At 47.5% G+C, this 19,313-nt stretch overlaps 1 protein-coding gene across 1 annotated transcript in view; it reads left to right on the top strand.

The window, feature by feature from the left end:
- RHEB (Ras homolog, mTORC1 binding) overlaps positions 1–19,313 on the top strand; it is a 43,848-nt gene that overhangs the window by 3,937 nt on the left and 20,598 nt on the right. Inside the window, exon 2 of the mRNA XM_023250751.2 lies at positions 18,322–18,393. Within this exon, the coding sequence (XP_023106519.1) occupies positions 18,322–18,393 (72 nt within the window). The remainder of the gene's footprint in view (positions 1–18,321; positions 18,394–19,313) is intronic.

Here is a 19,313-nt window from a genome sequence, read left to right as displayed (position 1 = left end):
GTACATACATGGTCTTTTGTGATGGGCATCTTTCGTGTCACATGCAAATTTTCCAGATTGATCCATGTTGTAGCATGTACCAGTAATTCCCTTTCGTTGCCAACTCCTGTAGAAGAATTTTTTCTACCCTGTTCCATTGAATTCCACTGGTTTATTTTTCGCTTTCAATGGATCTTCCACCCATGACTGGTTTTGTGACATCATATCTTGGCTATTTCAAAAAGGATGGTTCACTGTTCTGCAAATCTTTCTACGTTTTGATGCATTTCAACATATGAACTTTTTAATTTTTAATTTTTTTAATGTTTATTTTTGAGAGAGTGTGTGAGAGGGGGAAGGGCAGAGAGAGGAGGAGACACAGAATCCAAAACAGGCTCCAGGCTCTGAGCTCTCAGCACAGAGCCCGTCGTGGGGCTCAAATTCACGAACCGTGAGATCATGACCTGAGCCAAAGTCGGACGCTTAACCCACTGAGCCACCCAGGCACCCCAACATACAAACTCTTTTAATCACATTTTTAAACATCACCCTCATCCTCCTTAGAAGAAATGTAAACATTGGGAGGCTTTAAGCTCACCCTGCGAGATGCACGTTCTCCAAAATTCTCACGTCCTCCCGAGAGTTAAGGATTTGATGGTTGGCAGAGTGCTGCCGGTCTTCCTTGAAGTGACAGTCTCATTTCTTTCATTTCGGGAAGATGTCTGCCCAGATAGTCACATTTGAAAGAATGATGGTTGGTCACTCTCGCGAGTAAAAATGATGCTCCGTGAGCAAAGTGGCTATTTTCAGATCACTTCCCAAACAGTTGCGCGTGTGCGTTTCCTTGAGACAAACATCGTACTTCAGTATTCAGGAGCACCATGTGTCGACATACCATTTTGTCACGCAGAATATTAAAAAGACCTGCTTTAAGGCTCAAGATAAGGTTAATCATTTTTACTGTTGTCTCAAGGGCACTCTTCCGTAAAAATTGTTCTTACCGTGGGTGTATGGTTGTGAAGGCTGCAGCGTGTGATCCCTGGCGTTTGTACATCCGTACGTGGCTTTTGCGGCATTGAAGTGTAAATACGAACGTAGTGGGAAAGGCACCTGGTATCTTGGTATTGTGATGAAAATGTTTTTGACCTCCTGAGCCCCCTGAAAAGGTCTCAGGGGACCCCCCAGAGTTTCTCTGTTCTCTGAGAATCGTTGGACTGTGGCATGTGCCGAACCTGGCTGGGCTGCTACTTGCTGTCGCGCAGAATTGAATGGAGAGTGGCCGCATCCTGGATGCTGCTCAAAGGGGTGGTTACCGCAGTCTTCGAGGAGCCTTCCAGAAGAGGCCTGGTCGCCTGGTCGGAGAGAGGGATGGGGAGGCGGGAAAGCGCTCGCGTGCTTGGGGACTGAAGGAAGCAGGGTGGCTAGCAGAGAATATGGTGGGAGTAGGAAGTGAAGTTGGAGAGGTGGTCGGGGGCCAGAGGAGGGACGGCCTCGCAGGAACGTCAGGAGACCATTCCTTCTGAGCGGTGAGTAGTGAGTTACCAGAGCCTGGGGAGACTTAGGACACCTGAAAGCGAGTTGACTTGGCCTCTGATTGTGATGCAGTTTGGGGTGAGTGTTGTGTTTTGACTTGGTAATGGTGAGACTCCCAGAGATCAGTAGAAATTGGCCACGGGTGGCAGCGTGTCAGGACCCACATGCTAATAACAATTTTCCAATGTAAGCAGCAGAATGGGGGCAGGGGGACTTAAGTACAAGCAGCAATGTTATCACAAAATGAGAAACCACCGTCCCTACCTGTGATTATGTAGTCCAAAATATACTTTATTTTTAAAATTTTTTAACGTTCATTTTTGAGGGAGAGGGAGAGAGAGTGAGCAGGGGAGGGGCAGAGAGAGAGGGAGACACAGAATCCGAAGCAGGCTCCAGGCTCTGAGCTGTCAGCACAGAGCTCGACACGGGGCTCGAACCCATGAACTGTGATATCGTGACTTGAGCGAAAGTCTGCCCCGCTTAACCGACTGAGCCACCCAGGCGCTCTGACACTTTCTTTCTTTTTTTTTTTTTTTTTTTTTTTTTTTTTGAGTTTATTTATTTATTTTGGTTGGGGGGCGGGGAGAGAATCCCAAGCAGGCTCCGCGCTGTCAGCACAGAGCCCTACGCAGGGCTCAATCCCACGACCCTGGGATCATGACCAGGGCTGAAATCAAGAGTCTGATGCCCGTCAGCTGACTGAGCCACACAAGCACCCCCTACGATACTTTTTTCTTAGTTGAAGGTCTAGAATAAGGAATTAACAGCTTTAATATTGTCCATGAGTGGATTGTATTTAGTTATGCGAATAAGTCAGAGCTGCACTAGAACATGATTGTGCAAGTTAAAGCGTTTTGAAATCTTCAGTGATCACCCTTGAGAGAACCTTTATCCTTAGTTCTAGAACTGTTTATCATCAAGTAGCAAACTAAGCCAAAAGTAATCCAGTTCTCACAGCCCATCTTAAATCAGAATCCAAACTGGTGGGTACCTTTATCATGAATTTCTTGGTTGATTTAGAAATGTAATTTAATATCTCAAACACAGAGGTCCTGGCACATTATTTAAAAATTTTTTTACGTTTATTTATTTTGAGAGACACACGCACAAGCAGCCGAGGGGCAGAGAGAAGGAGAGACAGAATCTCCAGCAGGCTCTATGACATCAGTGTGGAGCCAGTGTGGGGCTCAAACTCACAAGCTGTGAGATCATGACCCGAGCCAAAATCCAGTGTCGAACACTTAACCGACTGTGCCACCCAGGTGCCCCTGGAATATCATTTTAGTATTTTAAGGTTCTTTTTTCTTTTCCCCATGTTTTTTATTTTTTATTTTTTTGATTGAGAGACAGAACACAAGCTGGGGAGGGGCAGAGAGAGAGGGAGACGCAGAATTTCGAAGCAGGCTCCAGGCTCCGAGCCGCCAGCCCAGAGCCCGACGCGGGGCTCGAACTCACAAACCGCGAGATCATGACCTGAGCTGAAGTCGGACGCTTCACCGACGGAGCCACCCAGGCGCCCCAACATTCTTAAACGTATACTGGGCATCTGATAAAAAAGAGTTCTGTGTAGGACATGGGAATTTGAAGTCAAAATTGAGACTAATTTAGAACGGAAGTACTAGAAGCCTTGTATTACGCTCTGTGGGTAAGTGAAAACTGGACAGTGTGAGGATCCTCATAAAATTAACTCCCTCGTGCCCTTGGCTGCTTGGCACCCCCCTTACCTCCCTGTTCCCGCTCCCTCATTTCTCTTTCTGTTGTGTTTGCGGAAAGACTCCTCAGGGACTTTTGAAGCAGAAATTGATGTTTCAACAAGATACGTGATCCTACTTTTTGCAAGATTAAAAATTGAATATTAACTCCACAGTGTCGTAGTAAATAACTTGTGTACGTGGAAATGAAAATATCGACTCTCACAGTTAATGTAGTTCTATGAAATGAAAATGCTGTTCTAAGACTGTATTAGATACAAACGCATCCGGCTGATACTTCACGGTTTTCAAATCTAAATCACACTCAGGATATGTTAAAGAGAATATTTTAAACCGTAGCTTCTCTTTATTCTCGTTCAAGACTTGTATAGACTAAAAAACACAAGTGGCAAAATTCAACCATGCTGGCTAACATCAAGAGGGATGAGGGCTCAAGATGATCTTGGCAAAGGGGACGCACCGAGGTAAAATGTGGCGCTCCGTGGCAGGAGGGGAGTGGGAAAACACTGGAATCTCCAGTCTGCCTGCTAGGAGAGAACTCTCCACGGTAGGGTGCATCTCTGAGCAGGCTCATACGGCCTTGAGCACACCAGGGGGCTGGAATGCGTGACTGGGAGACACAGGAGCTGGGCGCACAGAGTTGGGACCAGAAGGTCGCTGCAGTGCCCATGGGGGGAAGGGATGACCACAGATGGAAAGTCTTATGTTTAGGTTTCAGAAAAGGGTTCCCAAGTGCATACGGGTTGAGGCCCTGGGTTCACTTCCCAGGCAGGGGCGCCTGGGTGGCTCAGTTGGTTAAGTAAGCATCCGACTTCAGCTCAGGTCATGATCTCACAGTCTAGTCTGTGAGTTCAAGCCCCATGTCGGGCTCTGCGCTGACAGCTCAGAGCCTGGAGCCTGCTTCAGGGTCTGTGTCTCCCTCTCTCTCTGCCCCTCCCCCGCTCATGCTGTCTCTTTCTCCCTCTAAAAAAATAATCAGACATTTAAAAAAAATTTTTTTTTTTAATTTGCCGGGCATTTGAACCACCCAGCGCTCATTCTGAACCACAGGGAAAGCGGTCTCTTCAGTGCTGGGTGGCGCGTGTTGAGGAGTATTGCCAACTTAGAGTAGTGGTTCTTGGAATTCATGGGCTTTCCCTGGGATTGTGGGCATGTTTTCTGGGGAAAGAGGTGGCTTCTGTCCACTCTCCAAAGGATTTCAGTCCCACCACCCACCCACCCCGCCCCCGCCCAAGATTGAATTACTAAAATGACTGGTTGAAGGGGCAGCTGGGTGGTTCATTTGGTGAAGCATCTGACTCGGGCTCAGGTCATGACTCACGGCTCATGAGTTCAAGCCCTGCCTCGGGCTTGCCACGGTCAGAGCAGAGTGGACTTCAGATCCTCTGTCCGCCCCCCCCCCCCGCCCCTCCCCTGCGCACATGCACCTGTGTGCACGCGTTCTCTCTCTCTCTCTCTCAAAAAATAAACATTTTTTAAAACTGACTGGTTGAAGGGGACAGGGTGGGGATTAAGTGTCATATGTTATTCAGATAGGCATTCATTACATGCTCGAGTAAGTCCCTGCATGTGCCAGACGCTGTGTGCCGAGTCACAGAGGCCAAGGCAGTCCTGATCCCTGCCCTCGGGGAGCTTCGCGTAGTGAGGGAGCCACAGGAAGTGCCACTATTAATAGTAATAGTGGTTGTTTTCAAAGCATGGGGTGGGGGAGGGGGGCCTTAAACTCTGGGAGGTGTAGGTCCTGTTTTTATGCCTGTTCTGCAGATGAGGAAACCGAGCCACCAAAAGGTTCGACGAGTCGCCCAAGATCACGCGTTTATTAAGTAGCTGAGCCAGGATTTGAATTGAAGCAGCGATTCCAGAGCCAGCACCGTCTGGGCCCGTTCACAGATCATTTTCACATACAATCGGGATAAATGCTTTGAAAGACATAATCCCGGGGACAGCTCTTGTGACCCTGGGTGGGGGTAGACAGTTGTCCCCAAAGAACCGTCATTAAATAATGCTGGAGTTAGCCGGGCAGGGGAAGAAGGGCAAATGCCTTCCAGTCAAAAGGAACGGCACGGGCAGAGCCCCTGAGGGCTGAAGGAGCCTGGCCCAGTGGGGCCGGACCCCTGCGTGGTGAACGAGGCGGAGAAAGTGAGATGTGAGCGGGTGGGGAGGTCACGCGGGACTTACCTCCGTGCGGACTGTCGGTCGGGAACCGGCCTTACAGGCCTTGTCCAAAGTTTTAGACTTTTCCCTAGAAACAGCGAAAAGTCAAGGCTGTTAAGCGACAATTAAGATGATCTTCGACACCAAGATCGACTAACGTCTTCTCTAAATATATGTCGTGCACGCTGTACTATCGCAGTAGAGCAAGTGAGGGAAAAGAAGGTGTCATTAGGAAAATCATGAGGAAGAAGACACATTTGCAGACAGTACATAAACAAGTGAGCGTAGCCGCATGCCAGTGAAACCTCACTTACAGACGCTGACATTTGAATTTCATCTAACTTCCACATCGGGAAATAGTATTGATTTTTTTTCTTTCCAACCAGTTGGAAATGTAAAAACCATTTGTAGTTCGCAGGCTGTACAGAAACACCGGGGGCCGCATCTGGCTCCTGGTCTGCAGTTTGCTGACCTTCCCGTATTGTGCCCTCAAGAAGATCCCTCCCCCCGCTCTGCGAGGTGCACGGGGCAGTCGGGGTGGAAGGGCGAAGACCAGGCACATCCTGCAGGGTCACCAGGCGAGATGTCGGGGACTGGTGGGGTACGGGCAGGATGATGAGGAGACGGAGTTGGCAGGTGATGAGGGGAGAATCGGCAAGGCTGCGGCGTGGGAGACGCTAAGGGTAACCTTCAGGTGGTTCGCACGAGAGCCCGGATGCGTAATGGTGCCATTGGCAGGAGGGAGAAGGGGTACGCCAGGATTCGGAGATGGACCAGATTCATTTATGTACCTGCCGGATCACACACTCACCCTGCTTGCTGGCTGCGGAGGCCCTAGCAGGGACCCACCCAGTTCCCGTGGTCCTAGAGACAGGTGGCTGTGCCTGCATTTGGGATTCTGAGGAGTTGCTGCTCCCGGATCCCCGGGTCACCCGAGGGAGTGCCCCAACACACCTTCGGGGTGCGGCGTCGTTGCCCTGCTGCCTTGGAAACGGGAGGTTGCAAGACCCAACTTGGGGGTCCCACGTGGCTTACACTGCTCCACCAGGCAGGGGTGCTGAGGATTCGTGTCCATCTACAGGGACATTCCTTGCTTTGGGGGGGGGGGGGGGTAGGGGAGTTGCGCTCCGTCTCTAGACCTTTTCATCCTGCATAATTGCTACCCAAATGCGTAAATGTGGTATGAAATGTTTTCTTCATCTGGCCATGTTTCTGGATGACTGTTACCTTAAAAAACTGGACCGTATACAAAATGGACATATCTGCCATTTCTTAAACCTTTGTGGAAGTCTTCCTGGTAGGCAGCTAAGTTTATATACAAGTAGGATGTTCCTGTATCCTTTTTTTTTTTTTTTAATATTTATTTATTTTGGGGGAGAGCGCGAGAGGGGGACAGAGGATCCGAAGCGGGCTCTGCACTTACAGGCTGACAGCAGAGAGCCTGATGCGGGGCTCGAACTCACAAACCACGAGATCATGACCTGAGCCGAAGTCGGCCGCTCAACCGACTAAGCCACCCAGGTGCCCCAGATGTTCCTGTATCCTTAAACCGTCGCGTAGAGCAGTATTGCCCGACAGAAATACAATGCAAGCCATAGAGGGAATTTTAAATGTTCCAGTAACCACATTAAACAAGTAAAAAGAAACAGGTGAAATAATTTCAGTGTATGTTTAACTTATTAGCCCAATGTGTCCAAAATATCATTTCAATATATATTGCATATTTTTGGTATTGTTACCTTTTATCCTAAGCTTTTGAAATTCTGTATGTTTTACACTGTGTATGACATGTCTCAGGACTAACCACGTTTCAGATGTTCATCATCCACACATAGGGCTGCCGACCCCCCGCGGTTGGACAGCCTGGTATATAGCGAAGGATGGATGGGTGGTCATAAATGGGTCATTGTAGATTCTTGAAGAACTTTTGAAAACACAATTTTTTTAAGTTTATTTTATTTCCTTATTTTGAGAGACAGAGAGAGCTTGAGCAGAGAGAGGCAGAGAGAGAACCCCAAGCAGGCTGCGTGGGGCTCGAACTTTCGAACCATGAGATCATGACCTGAGCTGAAATCAAGAGTCAGACACTTAACCGGCTTAGCCACCCAGGCACCCCGAAGAAATAGCTTTCATAAACAACCATCTGCGCTCACCGATGAATGTCTTATTTCGTTTTGCTAATTTTTTGTTATTGCTAGTTTTGATGAATCTTAAAACTACATGCTCTTCGGTATGTTAAAAATTGTGTTCTAATTTGGGAATCTATCTCCTGTTTGCTTTTCTCTAGCTCTTTTCCGCCCTGAACCCCAGCCTTCTCCCCAGGTTTGGCTACAAATGTGGAAAAATTCATTCTTCCTTGTTGCCAAGCGTTATCAGGTCTATCCCCTTGCCTTCCTGCGAGTCTGTATCTCTAAATCAGTCCACGGGAGATGAATCTCCTATTTTAAAACTCTTCAGGGAGCCCTCTCCATGGCCTTTCTTGGCAGAATTTTGTTTTTCTTTTAGTTTAATAACTCTGACAGTTAATAAAGTTCTTCATTTACGTAGCTCCAGTGTTCATGTTTCCACATAAACTTCTTGTATTCTCCGCAGTGGAAGCATCTGGAAGCATCATGCTTGGCAGGAGTGAGCACCCGGGAAGTATTTGAATGAGTAATAATTTTATGAACCAGTTTTGCTTGGTTATTCTGTCTTGTCTTTGTCGTAATAATAATTGCGCCTTCATTTTTTTTCTCACCTAGCATCTATTTTTAAAAAATTGGGAAGGGGGTGTGAAAGACTGAGAAGGTGTCAGCCCCGGTTAACTCACAGGAACAGAGGAGATAATTCATAAGACTGTTTTACAAATTCTTAAAACAGTGTCTGGCTTGTAGTTTCTGGTGAACGGTTACATTTTGGATTATCTGCATCCCATGCCTTCCTGGGAGTCTGTGATGGAGGTGTGGACGTAGATGTGCCTGTCAGAATCACAGCGAACACCGAAGAAGTCTTTACGCGCCCCCTTCTAAAATCAGAAGGTATGCGTAGTTTTTGAAAAGGCTTCCTTGGTGACCTTGACGTTCATGCCTATCACCCCAGCCCCTCAAAAAAGCAGCAGCAGCCTGTTGACAGAACCGCACATTTTGTACCGAAGTGGGTGTGGTACTTCAGGGGGGCACGTAACTGGCATTGTGTACCACGTAAGGAGCGCGTTCCTGAATCTTCCTACGGTTCGTTGTTATTCTGGCCCTTTTGATAATGACCCGTTAAGGGTTCAGGGTGCAGTCCATTTATAACCCCAGGCGAGTCTGGGGGTCTTTGCTGCCGCCTGCAAACCTCGTCTTTTCGCTGATGCCCCTCCTGTTGGTGGTTCGCAGAGAAACACCTTCCTGAGACCCCTGTCCTGTCCCGGTGGCACTCTTGAACCAGCCAAATGCTGCGGAGACGGTGACGTGCCGGTGGCAGGCTTTACTCATTAGCAAGGCAGAACCTTCTGCTCCCGCGTCCTCCGGAGCTGCAAGTAACATGTGGACGTGTTAGGGGAGGACACTTGGAAGGGGGAAGGCCCGGCTCTCCCAGCTGAGTCTAGCCCCCAGCCACCAAGGAATGACTGCCGGACCAGCCCTGCGCTGGGATGCCGAGCCCATCCTTGATTGTGGAATCCGAGAACAGATGACCTGGTTGCTGGCAGTAGCCACGAAATTTTGGGGTGGTTTGTTACACGGCAGCGGATGGCCAGCAGTTGGTTTCCTGCTTTAGGGGTGTGTGTGTATTTTTATACTTCTTGATTTCTTTATCATGCTTTTTTTTTAAGATTTTGATTTTTTTTTTTTTTTTTTTAGGAGTCTGGTCTTCTGTTTTTTTTTTAATGTTTGGTTATTTTTAAGAGATGGAGAGACAGAGCGGGGAAGGGGCAGAGAGAGAGGGGGGGAGATACAGAATCCGAAGTGGATTTTCCTCCCAAGCTGATTTAGTCGTAAGAGCAGTTAACAGTATTATTACTAATAGCGACATTTATTGAGGATTTACTAACATTCCAGGTATTCTACATGTATTTTCATTTATCTGTAAGGTAGGTACTGTTAACCATTTGACACATAAGCGAATGGACTCAGGAAAACTGCCTACAGTGACATAGCTAACAATCACCATCCTATTCTGCATAGTAAAAAAATAGTAAATTTCTTCCCCCCCACACACATTTTTTTTTAAGTTTATTTATTTTTGAGAGAGAAGAGAATACGTGCATGTGCAGGGGATGGGTGGGAAGAGAGAATCCCGAGCAGGCTCCAGACTGTCAGCGCAGAGCCCGATGCGGGGGTTCAAACCCACGAACTGTGGGATCATGACGTGAGCCGAAGTTGGGTGCTTAACCAACAGAGCCACCCAGGCACCCCGTGGCTTCCCCTTTTTTATACTTTTTTAAAAGTCAAGTTTTATTGATGTATAACTTGCATATATTAAAGTACGCATTGTAAGTGTAAAGTTAGATGAGTTTTGATAGATTTATTCACCTGTGCGACCATGACTCCAAAAGACAGAACAGAACCTTTGTGTCATCCCCAAACCTTCCTTCATGCCCCAGCCCCACTCCCAGGCAAGCACTGATCTGCTTCCCATCACCGCAGATTAGTTTTTCTTTGTTCTAAAATTTTATATAAATAGAATCCCACAATGCATACTCTTTTTGTCTGGCTTCTCTCAGAAAGCGTGATGGTTTTGAGATTCATCCGGTCGTCATGTGTGTAAGTAGTTCCGGTTTATTGCTGAGTACTATCCCATTGAATGGCCGTGCCCTCATCTGTCTCTCCTGTCACCCGTTGGTTGGTTCCAGTATTTACTAATAAAGCCGCGGTAAGCATTTGCTGCGTCTTTGTGCACATGCGGTCATTTTTCTTTGGTAAATACCTAGGAATGGTGTTGCACGAGCCACGTATTTCTTAAGTGTGTAACGTTGTGGGAAACTCCCAAACTCTTCCCCGGTGCCGTTTGTGCCATTTCCCACTTGTACCAGCAACAAATTAAGAGTTCCGTCCTCACCAAGGCTTGGTATCGTGGATCTTTGTAACTTTTGCCCTGCTAATAGCGAAGGTGGTGGGTCGCGGTTTTATTTGAATCTTCCCCGTGGCTAATGATGTTGAGCATCTTTCCATTTACCTGTTGGTATGGTAATTCATACGTCTTTTGTGATTTGCCTCTTCCCGTCTCTTGCCTATGCTGTTGGGTTCCTGTTGAGTTATTTTGAATACACACAGAAAGTAGCTCAGCGGTCAGGTCACCGGGAGCTGGGGAGGGGACAGGGGAGCGGAAGTGACGGCTCACAGGCATGGGGGTTCTTTCTGGGGGGATGAAAATGTCCCAGAGTTGGTTGTGGTGACAGCTGCCCAGCCCTGTCAGTGTACTAAAAATGTAATCGTGCTCTTTAAAGAGATGACTCCTCTAGTACGTGAATTCTATCTTAATAAAGTTCTTTAAAAAAACTAAAGGAAAAACAGGTGTATTCGTGTCCTTTAAGGAAGCACCCCAAATGGTGGGTTGGGGGTGGAGCAACAGAAATGTATTCTGTCACAGCTCTGGGGTCAGAAGTCTGAAATCAAGGTGCTCGCGAGGATCTGTTCCAGGCCGGTCTCCCTGGCTTGTACGTATTGACATGTTTCCGAGGCACCGTTAACAAACCTCATTGCATGGAGTAAAGCAGTAGAGACCCTAATAGTGTGTTTACAGCTGCTTCAGGAGGAGGAGGATCTGGATGAGACTGGGAGGGAATGGGATCCAGAACCCAAGTGGCCAGGAGAGCATTCGTGGGAGGAAGAGGTGGTCACAGCAGGTGACTGCTGAGGTTAGACACCACGTCACGCACATAGCTGTGTCCCAGGACCTGCCTCAAATTAGATGTCCTTTAAATGCGTATGATCAGAGCTGCTGGGAGGAACTAGAGGATTTGGGGATATCCCAGAGGCTGCAGGAGAAAGGTGACTTAGGGTGATCCAGGAGATGTGAATTTGTTTCCTGACGACAGCGGTTCTCAGGCTTGGGTGCCCCATAGAATGGGGGCGGGGCTTGTTAATACTTCCAGTAGGTTTGGTTGGGACTTAAGAATTTGCCGTTGTAATAGGTGACCCTGGGATGCTGCCGGGACCACATTTTCACCACTTCGGCAGGAGGAAAGGGGGCTGTGGGACAGCACAGGGGAAAGGTGCAAAGACCGTGGCTTGAGAATAGTCGTTAACCCACAGGGTTGCGGAATTTTTCTGCAGCTGAGCTCCACAGGCTCACCAAGGGCAAATGATCAGATTAAGATCAGAGGGTTTTTCAGGGGCCCGGGGAACGGAAATTGGAGGGGTTTGACAAGAAAGTAGTGGACAGTGATTTATCTTGGGGCTTAAAGTGATAGGCAAGGAAATGAAACATGGTGGAGATTGGAGATTCAGGATGTGATCACGTAGAGTGGTAGATTTCTGACCTTTCCGATCACAACCTGCACCAAGAAAGAGTTTACATTGTGACACAGTCATAAATGTTTGTATATAACTGAAAGAAAAGTTTCATCACTTTATTACAGGCAATCCACTCTGGTGTGTTCTCTCTTTAAAAACAATCTGGGGGTGCCTGGGGCCTCAGTCAGTGAAGCGTCCGGCTTTGGCTCAGGTCATGATCTCGTGGTTCAGGAGTTCGAGCCCCACATCGGGCTCTGCGCTGACAGCTCAGAGCCCGGAGCCTGCTTCGGATTCTGTGTCTCTTTTTTTCTCTCCCCCTCCCCTGCTCTCTCTCCCCCTCTCTCTCTCTCTCTCAAAAATAAACATTGGGGTGCCTGGGTGGCTTAGTCGATTAAGCGTCCAACTTCGGCTCGGGTCACGATCTCACAGTCCGTGAGTTCGAGCCCCACGTCGGGCTCTGTGCTGACAGCTCAGAGCCTGGAGCCTGCTTCGGATTCTGTGTCTCCCTCTCTCTCTCCCCCTCCCCCACTTGAACTCTGTCTCTCATAAACATTTTATATAAATAAATAAACATTAAAAAAATTTTTTTTAATTAAAAAAAAACACAGATAGTCTGGTCACAGTTCAGTATATTGACTTCATCACCTGGTGGGTTTCAACCCCCTGGTTCAAAAACTTTACTTCCGGAGATGTGCTCGGTAGAAGTCAGAGAGTGAGGGCCGGGAGAATGCCCTGCTTGTGATTGGTACATGGGAGGTGCAGGTGTTAGAAGTGGAGTCGTCTGGGAGGGGTGACCAGCCGGGGTCTGGTGCTGGGCTCACAAGGTGGCTCTCTGAAGCGACACAGACGATTACTGGTGGCAATACAGTGATGCTTTGAAGCTAAAGTGTCAGCTTATCTACGTGGACATCAGGTCGCATAAGGTGAGGTTAGGAATTGCAGGTGAAAATGAAAGCAGTCCTCGGGGACGGGTTGTGTCCCAGATACATCGCACTGCTCTCCGTGGACCCCGTGCCAAACGACTTGACAGACTAGTTGGTAGATGGAACCTTCTCCTCCCCATTATGTCCCGATGGACAAGTAATGTGCCAGCCGTTCCGGAGAATGCTGGCTGGGGAGAGGGGACGTCATCCAAAAGTAGGGTTTTTTTTTTTTTAGGAGAACAATCATGAAAACGAGTTCAAAATTAACCTGAAAGCTCTTAAAATGTTTTGTGCACAGCGCTTATTTTGCAGTAATCACAAGTGTGAGAGATTCAGTCAGCAACTGTGCAGGTGTATCTTCCGTGGGGAAAATACCGGGTGAACAAAGTTACCGTGCCCCATTATCCTTGGCGAGAAACACATAAATGCTGGGTTTACCTGGTAAAAGTGAGAAGAAACTTAAGAAAAAAAATTTTTTTAATGTTTATTTATTTTTTGAGAGAGAGAGAGAGAACGTGGGGGGGGGAGGGCGACGGTCAGAGGGAGAGGGAGACAGAATTCGAACCAAGGATGTGGGAAGTCGTTGGACGCTTGACCGACAGAACCAACCCGGCACCGCAAGAAGAAACTTTTTAAAAATGATTTGTAGGATTTGGGGCGGGGGGTCCCTGGCAGCTCAGTCACTTAAACATCCAGTTCTTGATTTCGGCTCAGGTCATGATCTCACGGTTCGTGGGATTGAGCCTGCTTGGGGTGTTCTTTCTCTCTCTCTCTCTCTCTCTCTCTCTCTCTCTCTCTGCCCTTCCCCCTCCCCCGTGCTCTCTCTATAAATAAGTAAACTTAAAAAAAATCGAAAACCTGTAGGATTTTTAAAGTTAAGGGGGGTTTTAGTCTAGCCGAAGAGTATTTGGAAGTTAATTGTGGAAGATGGGGATATTTTGTTTTCAAACCTTTTTAATACTACGTTATGTCATAAAATGAGTGATCTGCGCCCCTCGGTGCGTTAATAACACACATCTGCGTATGTGGTGCCTTTTATTTTCTTTCAGATCGCTCCTGTGTTTTCATACAACATTTCTCCAGAGAGTTGATCTGGAATTTGAGGTTCTTCTCAGAGTGTACAAATTTATGAGCCTGCTGAGAGCACGATTGTTGCTGAAATGTCTTCAGGAAGTAACTAGTGTTTCAGAATCTGAATTTGATAAATGTAAAGGCCACAGTAAATTTATGACGTTATAATGAAGGCAAAATGTTAAAGGTGATCAAGAATATCACTTGTGGAGGCGCCTGGGTGGCTCAGGCGGCTAAGCGGCCCACTTCGGCTTAGGTCGTGATCTCTCGCAGTTTGTGAGCTCGAGCCCCACATGGGGCTCTGTGCTGACCCCTCAGAGCTTGGGGCCTGTTTCAGATTCTGTGTCTTCCTCTCTCCCGCCCCCCCTCCCTTGCTCTTGCTCTATCTCTCACGCTCTCTCCCACTCTCGCTCTTGCTCTCAAAAATAAACGTTAAAAATTTTTTTTGTGTTTAAAAAGAATATCATTTGTGGATCAGCAATGCCTTTTGTAGCTGCAAACTGCTCTAGAGGACGAGGAGGTCCCTGAAAGCCAGAAATTGCTGGAAGCGAGGCTAAGGACGTTATGAAAAGTGGGATGTGTTTACTAACATTAATATAAAGGTCTCAACACTGGCTGCCTAATAATGCGACTTTTTTTTTTTTTTTAATTTTTTTTTTTAATGTTTATCTTTATTTTTGAGACAGAAAGACCGAGCATAAGCGGGGGAGGGGCAGAGAGAGGGAGACACAGAATCAGAAGCAGGCTCCAGGCTCTGAGCCGCCAGCACACAGCCCGATGCGGGGCTCGAACTCGTCAACTGCGAGATCACCACCCGAGCTGAAGTCGGACGCCCAACTGACCGAGCCACCCAGGCGCCCCATAATGCGACTTTTTAATGGAAACGGCAGAAAAACCCGCTGTGTCCTGTCAGCAAACGTGGTCTTCCTGTCCCTTCTTCATTTAAATAATTAATCACCTCCCCCCTAGGGGAGAGTGCAGAGGAGGAGAGACCCCAGGGGAGGCCAGAGCCCTCCTGCCTCTGCTAATGGATGGTTCCCTTCTCCCAGGACCAAGCAGATGCAGAAAGCCAGTTGGCTCCCTAAAGACCGGGGTTTTAAATTCGGGTGTCCCAGTTACTCGCCAAGACGAGAGTTTGCTGTGTCAACCCGCACTGTGATTTGCGTTGGACTCCACTGTCTGCCTTTCGCCAGAATGATTATCCGTGTTTTCAAGTTCAGTGTTAATTTAGCCTTTCGTATAATTCACGCCCTTCATGACATATGTGAGAAACTCCTCTTTGGACGCGCGCCAGGAATTGTATTTTTAAAACGTGGGCCGCTCGTTTATGTAATACTCCGTCGTTGCACTTAATGTCATGCTGTCTTGTTAAACGTGTGTCTTCTTGAATTTCTTAAGTTTCCTGGGATAACTTCCGAGGCTCTGCTCTCTGCCCCTTCACCCCTGCAAGTGAGGCCCTTGAAGCTTGCCTGGCACCACTCTGAGCTGTGTTTCCGTTTCCTGCCTCCTCTCGGAGGGGCTCACCATGGGTGTCATGGGCAACCCCTTTCTTCCACTGTTCTTAACCCGGTTCTACCTGGGAAAAGGTGTAAAAATCCTCTGAAGCCCTTGTTAACTCTTGCCCATTTATCTTTAGGAAAAAATTACATTGTGCTTCCTTCCTTCTTTCCATTTACAAGCCAAAACCCTCCCTTAGCCTACCTAGGGGTGTCAGAGTGCCCACCGGAGGGCCCAGAAGTCCCCTTAGAAGCCCTAAAGAAGTTTCTTTCTCTCTTTCCTTTCCAATTAAATGTCTTTTGCTTGAAGCAATAGCATTCAGTATAAATAAGAATTTTCCTACTCCTTTAAATTTTTCAGTTTGGCTGACTTAGTAGACTTTTTTCTCTTGCTGTTTCCTTACATAAAATAGGTTTGCTGTCTGTTAACTTAAATGCTCTTTATGAACTAGCTTCGATAACATGCTTTCTTTTGAACACAGTCCCTTTGAGACGTGTGGGCTCCTGGATGACCCCGTATTCCACGTAGCACAGGCAGGCTCGTGGTTGGATACCAAAATAAATACTAGATAACTGTTTCTCAATTCCTGTTGAACTGTCTTTCCTTGCCTTGGGCATAAAATTGAGATCTGTTATAACATCCAGAATGCGTGAGAGTGCCCTTTGGACACGTAAGTCTCCATCTCATTCGTTCGTTCCAAAACCTGAGCGTCTGCTGTACCCCTCAGTCACCGTACTGGTCTCCGGAGGCCAGTGAGCGAAGACAGTGTCCGATAACGTCAAGCACTACGGAGAAAAAGCAGGATGGCTGTGATAGAGTGACCCTTGGGGATGGGTGCCACCTTAGATGGGCTGGTCTCAGCGGAGGCGTCTCTGAAGAAGGGCCATCGAGCTCCCAAAGTAATGACAAAAGTGAGTCGCGTGCAGAGAATGCTAGAACAGAGGGACAGAGGGGGATGTGCCAAATGGGCCTGGGAGGGTCCGGGGAGGGGCAGCAGAGAGGTTGGGGGGACTGGGGGGGGGGGGGGTAGACAGAGCAGGGCCCGGCCTGGTTGGGATTTGGGAACTTACTCTTTTTTTAATTTTCAACGTTTACTTTATTCTTGACTGAGGGAGAGCTAGGAAGCGAGCAGGGGAGGGGCAGAGAGAGAGATGGGGACAGAAGATCCAAAGCGGGCTCTGTGCTGACAGCAGAGAACCCAGTGCAGGGCTCGAACTCATGAACTGTGAGATCATGACCTGAGCCGAAGGCAGCCGCTTAACCGACTGCTGAGCCACCCAGGTGCCCCGGGAAATTTATTCTAATTGAAATGAGGATTTAAAGCAGGGAGGGAACTTTTAATTGTCAAAAGCTCTTGTAGGCTGCTTCTGTAGACAATGAGTTCGGGTTTTAATAATTCTAGAAACACTTTGAACTGTGTGTTTAACTGCCCGTGAGGAGTAAAATAGTCCTGCCAACTTGGGGGTTTTCTAGTTGTCTCCCCGCAGCTCCCACTTGTAAACCAGTTTATTAATTCATTAATTTCTAAGTATGGGGGGGGGGGTGCTGCCTGTGTTATGAAAACGTGCCAACCGAAACCCCCCAGAAGCAGAAGGCTCCTGGTGCAAACCTCTCTCCCTGAAGGTCTTTTGACATAAAAGTCCGGTGAGATGCGGCGAACATGTAGAGCGTGTGTGTAAAGTTAATAGGGAGCGCCTGGCTGGCTCAATCTGAAGAGCATGCTGTTCTTGACCTCGGGGTTGTAGGTTCAAGTCCCACGCTGGGTGTAGAGATTAGTTAAAAAATTAAATCTTACCCAAAAAACACTAGTGCTCTGGGAGACGTACGAGAGAAGAAAGTGTTTGGGGTGAAATTTGGCGGGGGGGACCACTTACGTCATTTCCTGGACTGTTCTCACACTATCTTTACAGAGTGCCCCGTTCTGAAGTCCAGCAGGTGAAATTTTAGGCATCAAATAGTTGAGAACTTAAGCCTCCGTCTCTTGATTGCTTAGTACATAGGCTCAATTATGAGAAAGTGATTTTACTGTAAAGTCCAGAACATTTCTTCATTATTTGGTGTGTGCCAGACATCACGAGGCTTTTGAGACTGAATGGTTCAGGCAGGATTTCTGCCTTCGAGGAGTTTTTTAAAGACTTCTTTTACATGGTCTCACATTACCCTCCTTAAAAGCTGTACCTGGAGGGGTGCCTGGGTGGCTCAGTCAGTTGAGCGTCCGACTTCGGCTCAGGTCATGATCTCACAGTCTGTGAGTTCAAGCCCCGCGTCAGGCTCTGTGCTGACGGCTCAGAGCCTGGAATGTGCTTCAGATTCTGTGTCTCCCTCCCCCGCTCGCTCTTGCTCGCTCGCTCTCTCTCTCTGGCAAGATAAATAAACGTTAAAAAAAAATTAGGGGCACCTGGGTGGCTCCATTGGTTAAGTGTCTGACTTCAGCTCGGGTCATGATCTCATGGTCAGTTCGAGCCCCGTGTCGGGCTCTGTGCTGACAGCTCAGAGCCTGGAGCCTGCTTCGGATTCTGTGTCTCCCTCTCTCTCTGACCCTCCCCCGTTCATGCTCTGTCCCTGTCTCAAAAATAAATAAACGTTAAAAAGAAAAAATTAAATGCTGTACCTGGTAACATTTCTAACAGCCACATAGGAAAGAGCCCAAAGAAACAAATCCTGTCTTAATAATTTCTGTATTAAAATTAATACCCACATTTCAGGGACACCAGAGGAAATTAGCTTAGTTTAGACCTTATTGCAGAATTTAACAGAATATGTGAAATGTTTGCTGGTCAGTAATATTTGTTAATGTCACAAAAGTGTTTTAATTCATAATAGCTTAATTGGTTAAATTCCTCTCCTAGAAAGCAGATTCTTGAAATTTTATTTCCTTTTTGAAATTGCCCAAAGGCTTATTTAAAGACAGGTGTTCTGATCCCAGTACTTTCCGTTTCTTCATCTTGTTAGGGTGGGGTTTTTTTGTAAAATAGTAGAATTTTGTTTTTTACCTTAATATGCAAATACATACTGAGCTTTTGCTCTCTTTTATAGGGAAATCCTCATTGACGATTCAGTTTGTTGAAGGCCAATTTGTTGACTCCTACGACCCAACCATAGAAAACAGTAAGTATTGTTTTCAAGGGTGTATAAACCGAGAAGCCTGCATTCTACATACAAACGGCCATTGTGTACTTCTGGAGGCTTTGATTGCAGGGGTTATTGGGGTAAACCTATAGATTTCCAACGGGGGTCCAGAAAAGCTTCCAGAAGTTTGACCCGCTTCACACTGAATGGATTTTTTACTCAGTATCCAGATCCCTCCGTCGAGAAATTGTCATTCCGTTCCATAGGAGTGCAGTCCTACAGTGAACCTCCTGTCCCAGACTCTGCTTCAGGAAACAAGAAGAGAGAGCACGCAATCTCCGCACCCCCCCCCCCCCTTCTCAACAGTAGCCCTTTTGAAGGATTCCAAACTTGAAAAGGAAGGATGAAAACACTCTAGTCCCTTTGTACCTTACCCTTACACGGAATCACCAGCCCTCCCGGCCCCCTCCCCCGCAGCCCCCCAACCCCTTCCAGTCCTGAACGCTTGAAAGTCAAGGCTGTGGAGTAGTGAGCGATTCTGGGATGGAGAGAGCAGTCGCAGCATGAAAACAAAGTTGGTTCTAAAGCCTGTTGGCATTTCCGGCCACGCGCAGAGAAAAGCCCCAAAGACCGGGACCAACCACAACCTTCATTTACCTTGTCCGGTTTCAATCCACGGTTTCAGAATCTCCTTGAAGGGATTCTAGGACCATGAGAGAGGTCTTGATTCTAGAGTCATGGAGGAAAATCTAAAGCACTTCGTGCAGAGAAGCTGATTTATCGGAAGCTGCTCGTTTCGGGCGATCTTAAAACCCTAAGTGGGCCCTAGAACTAGTCTGAGATTCTTGGCACCTGGGCTTCCCCAGGATTTGTCACCAGGAACACACACGTTTAAACGTGGGATTCATCAAACCCTGATGGGCACATTAGACACGAAGCCGACTTAACGGTCAGGTTCG

The sequence above is a fragment of the Felis catus genome, chromosome A2 (genome assembly GCF_018350175.1).
Source record: "Felis catus isolate Fca126 chromosome A2, F.catus_Fca126_mat1.0, whole genome shotgun sequence".
Classification (NCBI taxonomy): Eukaryota; Metazoa; Chordata; class Mammalia; order Carnivora; family Felidae; genus Felis; species Felis catus.
This window is presented reverse-complemented; position numbering and strand designations above follow the sequence as displayed.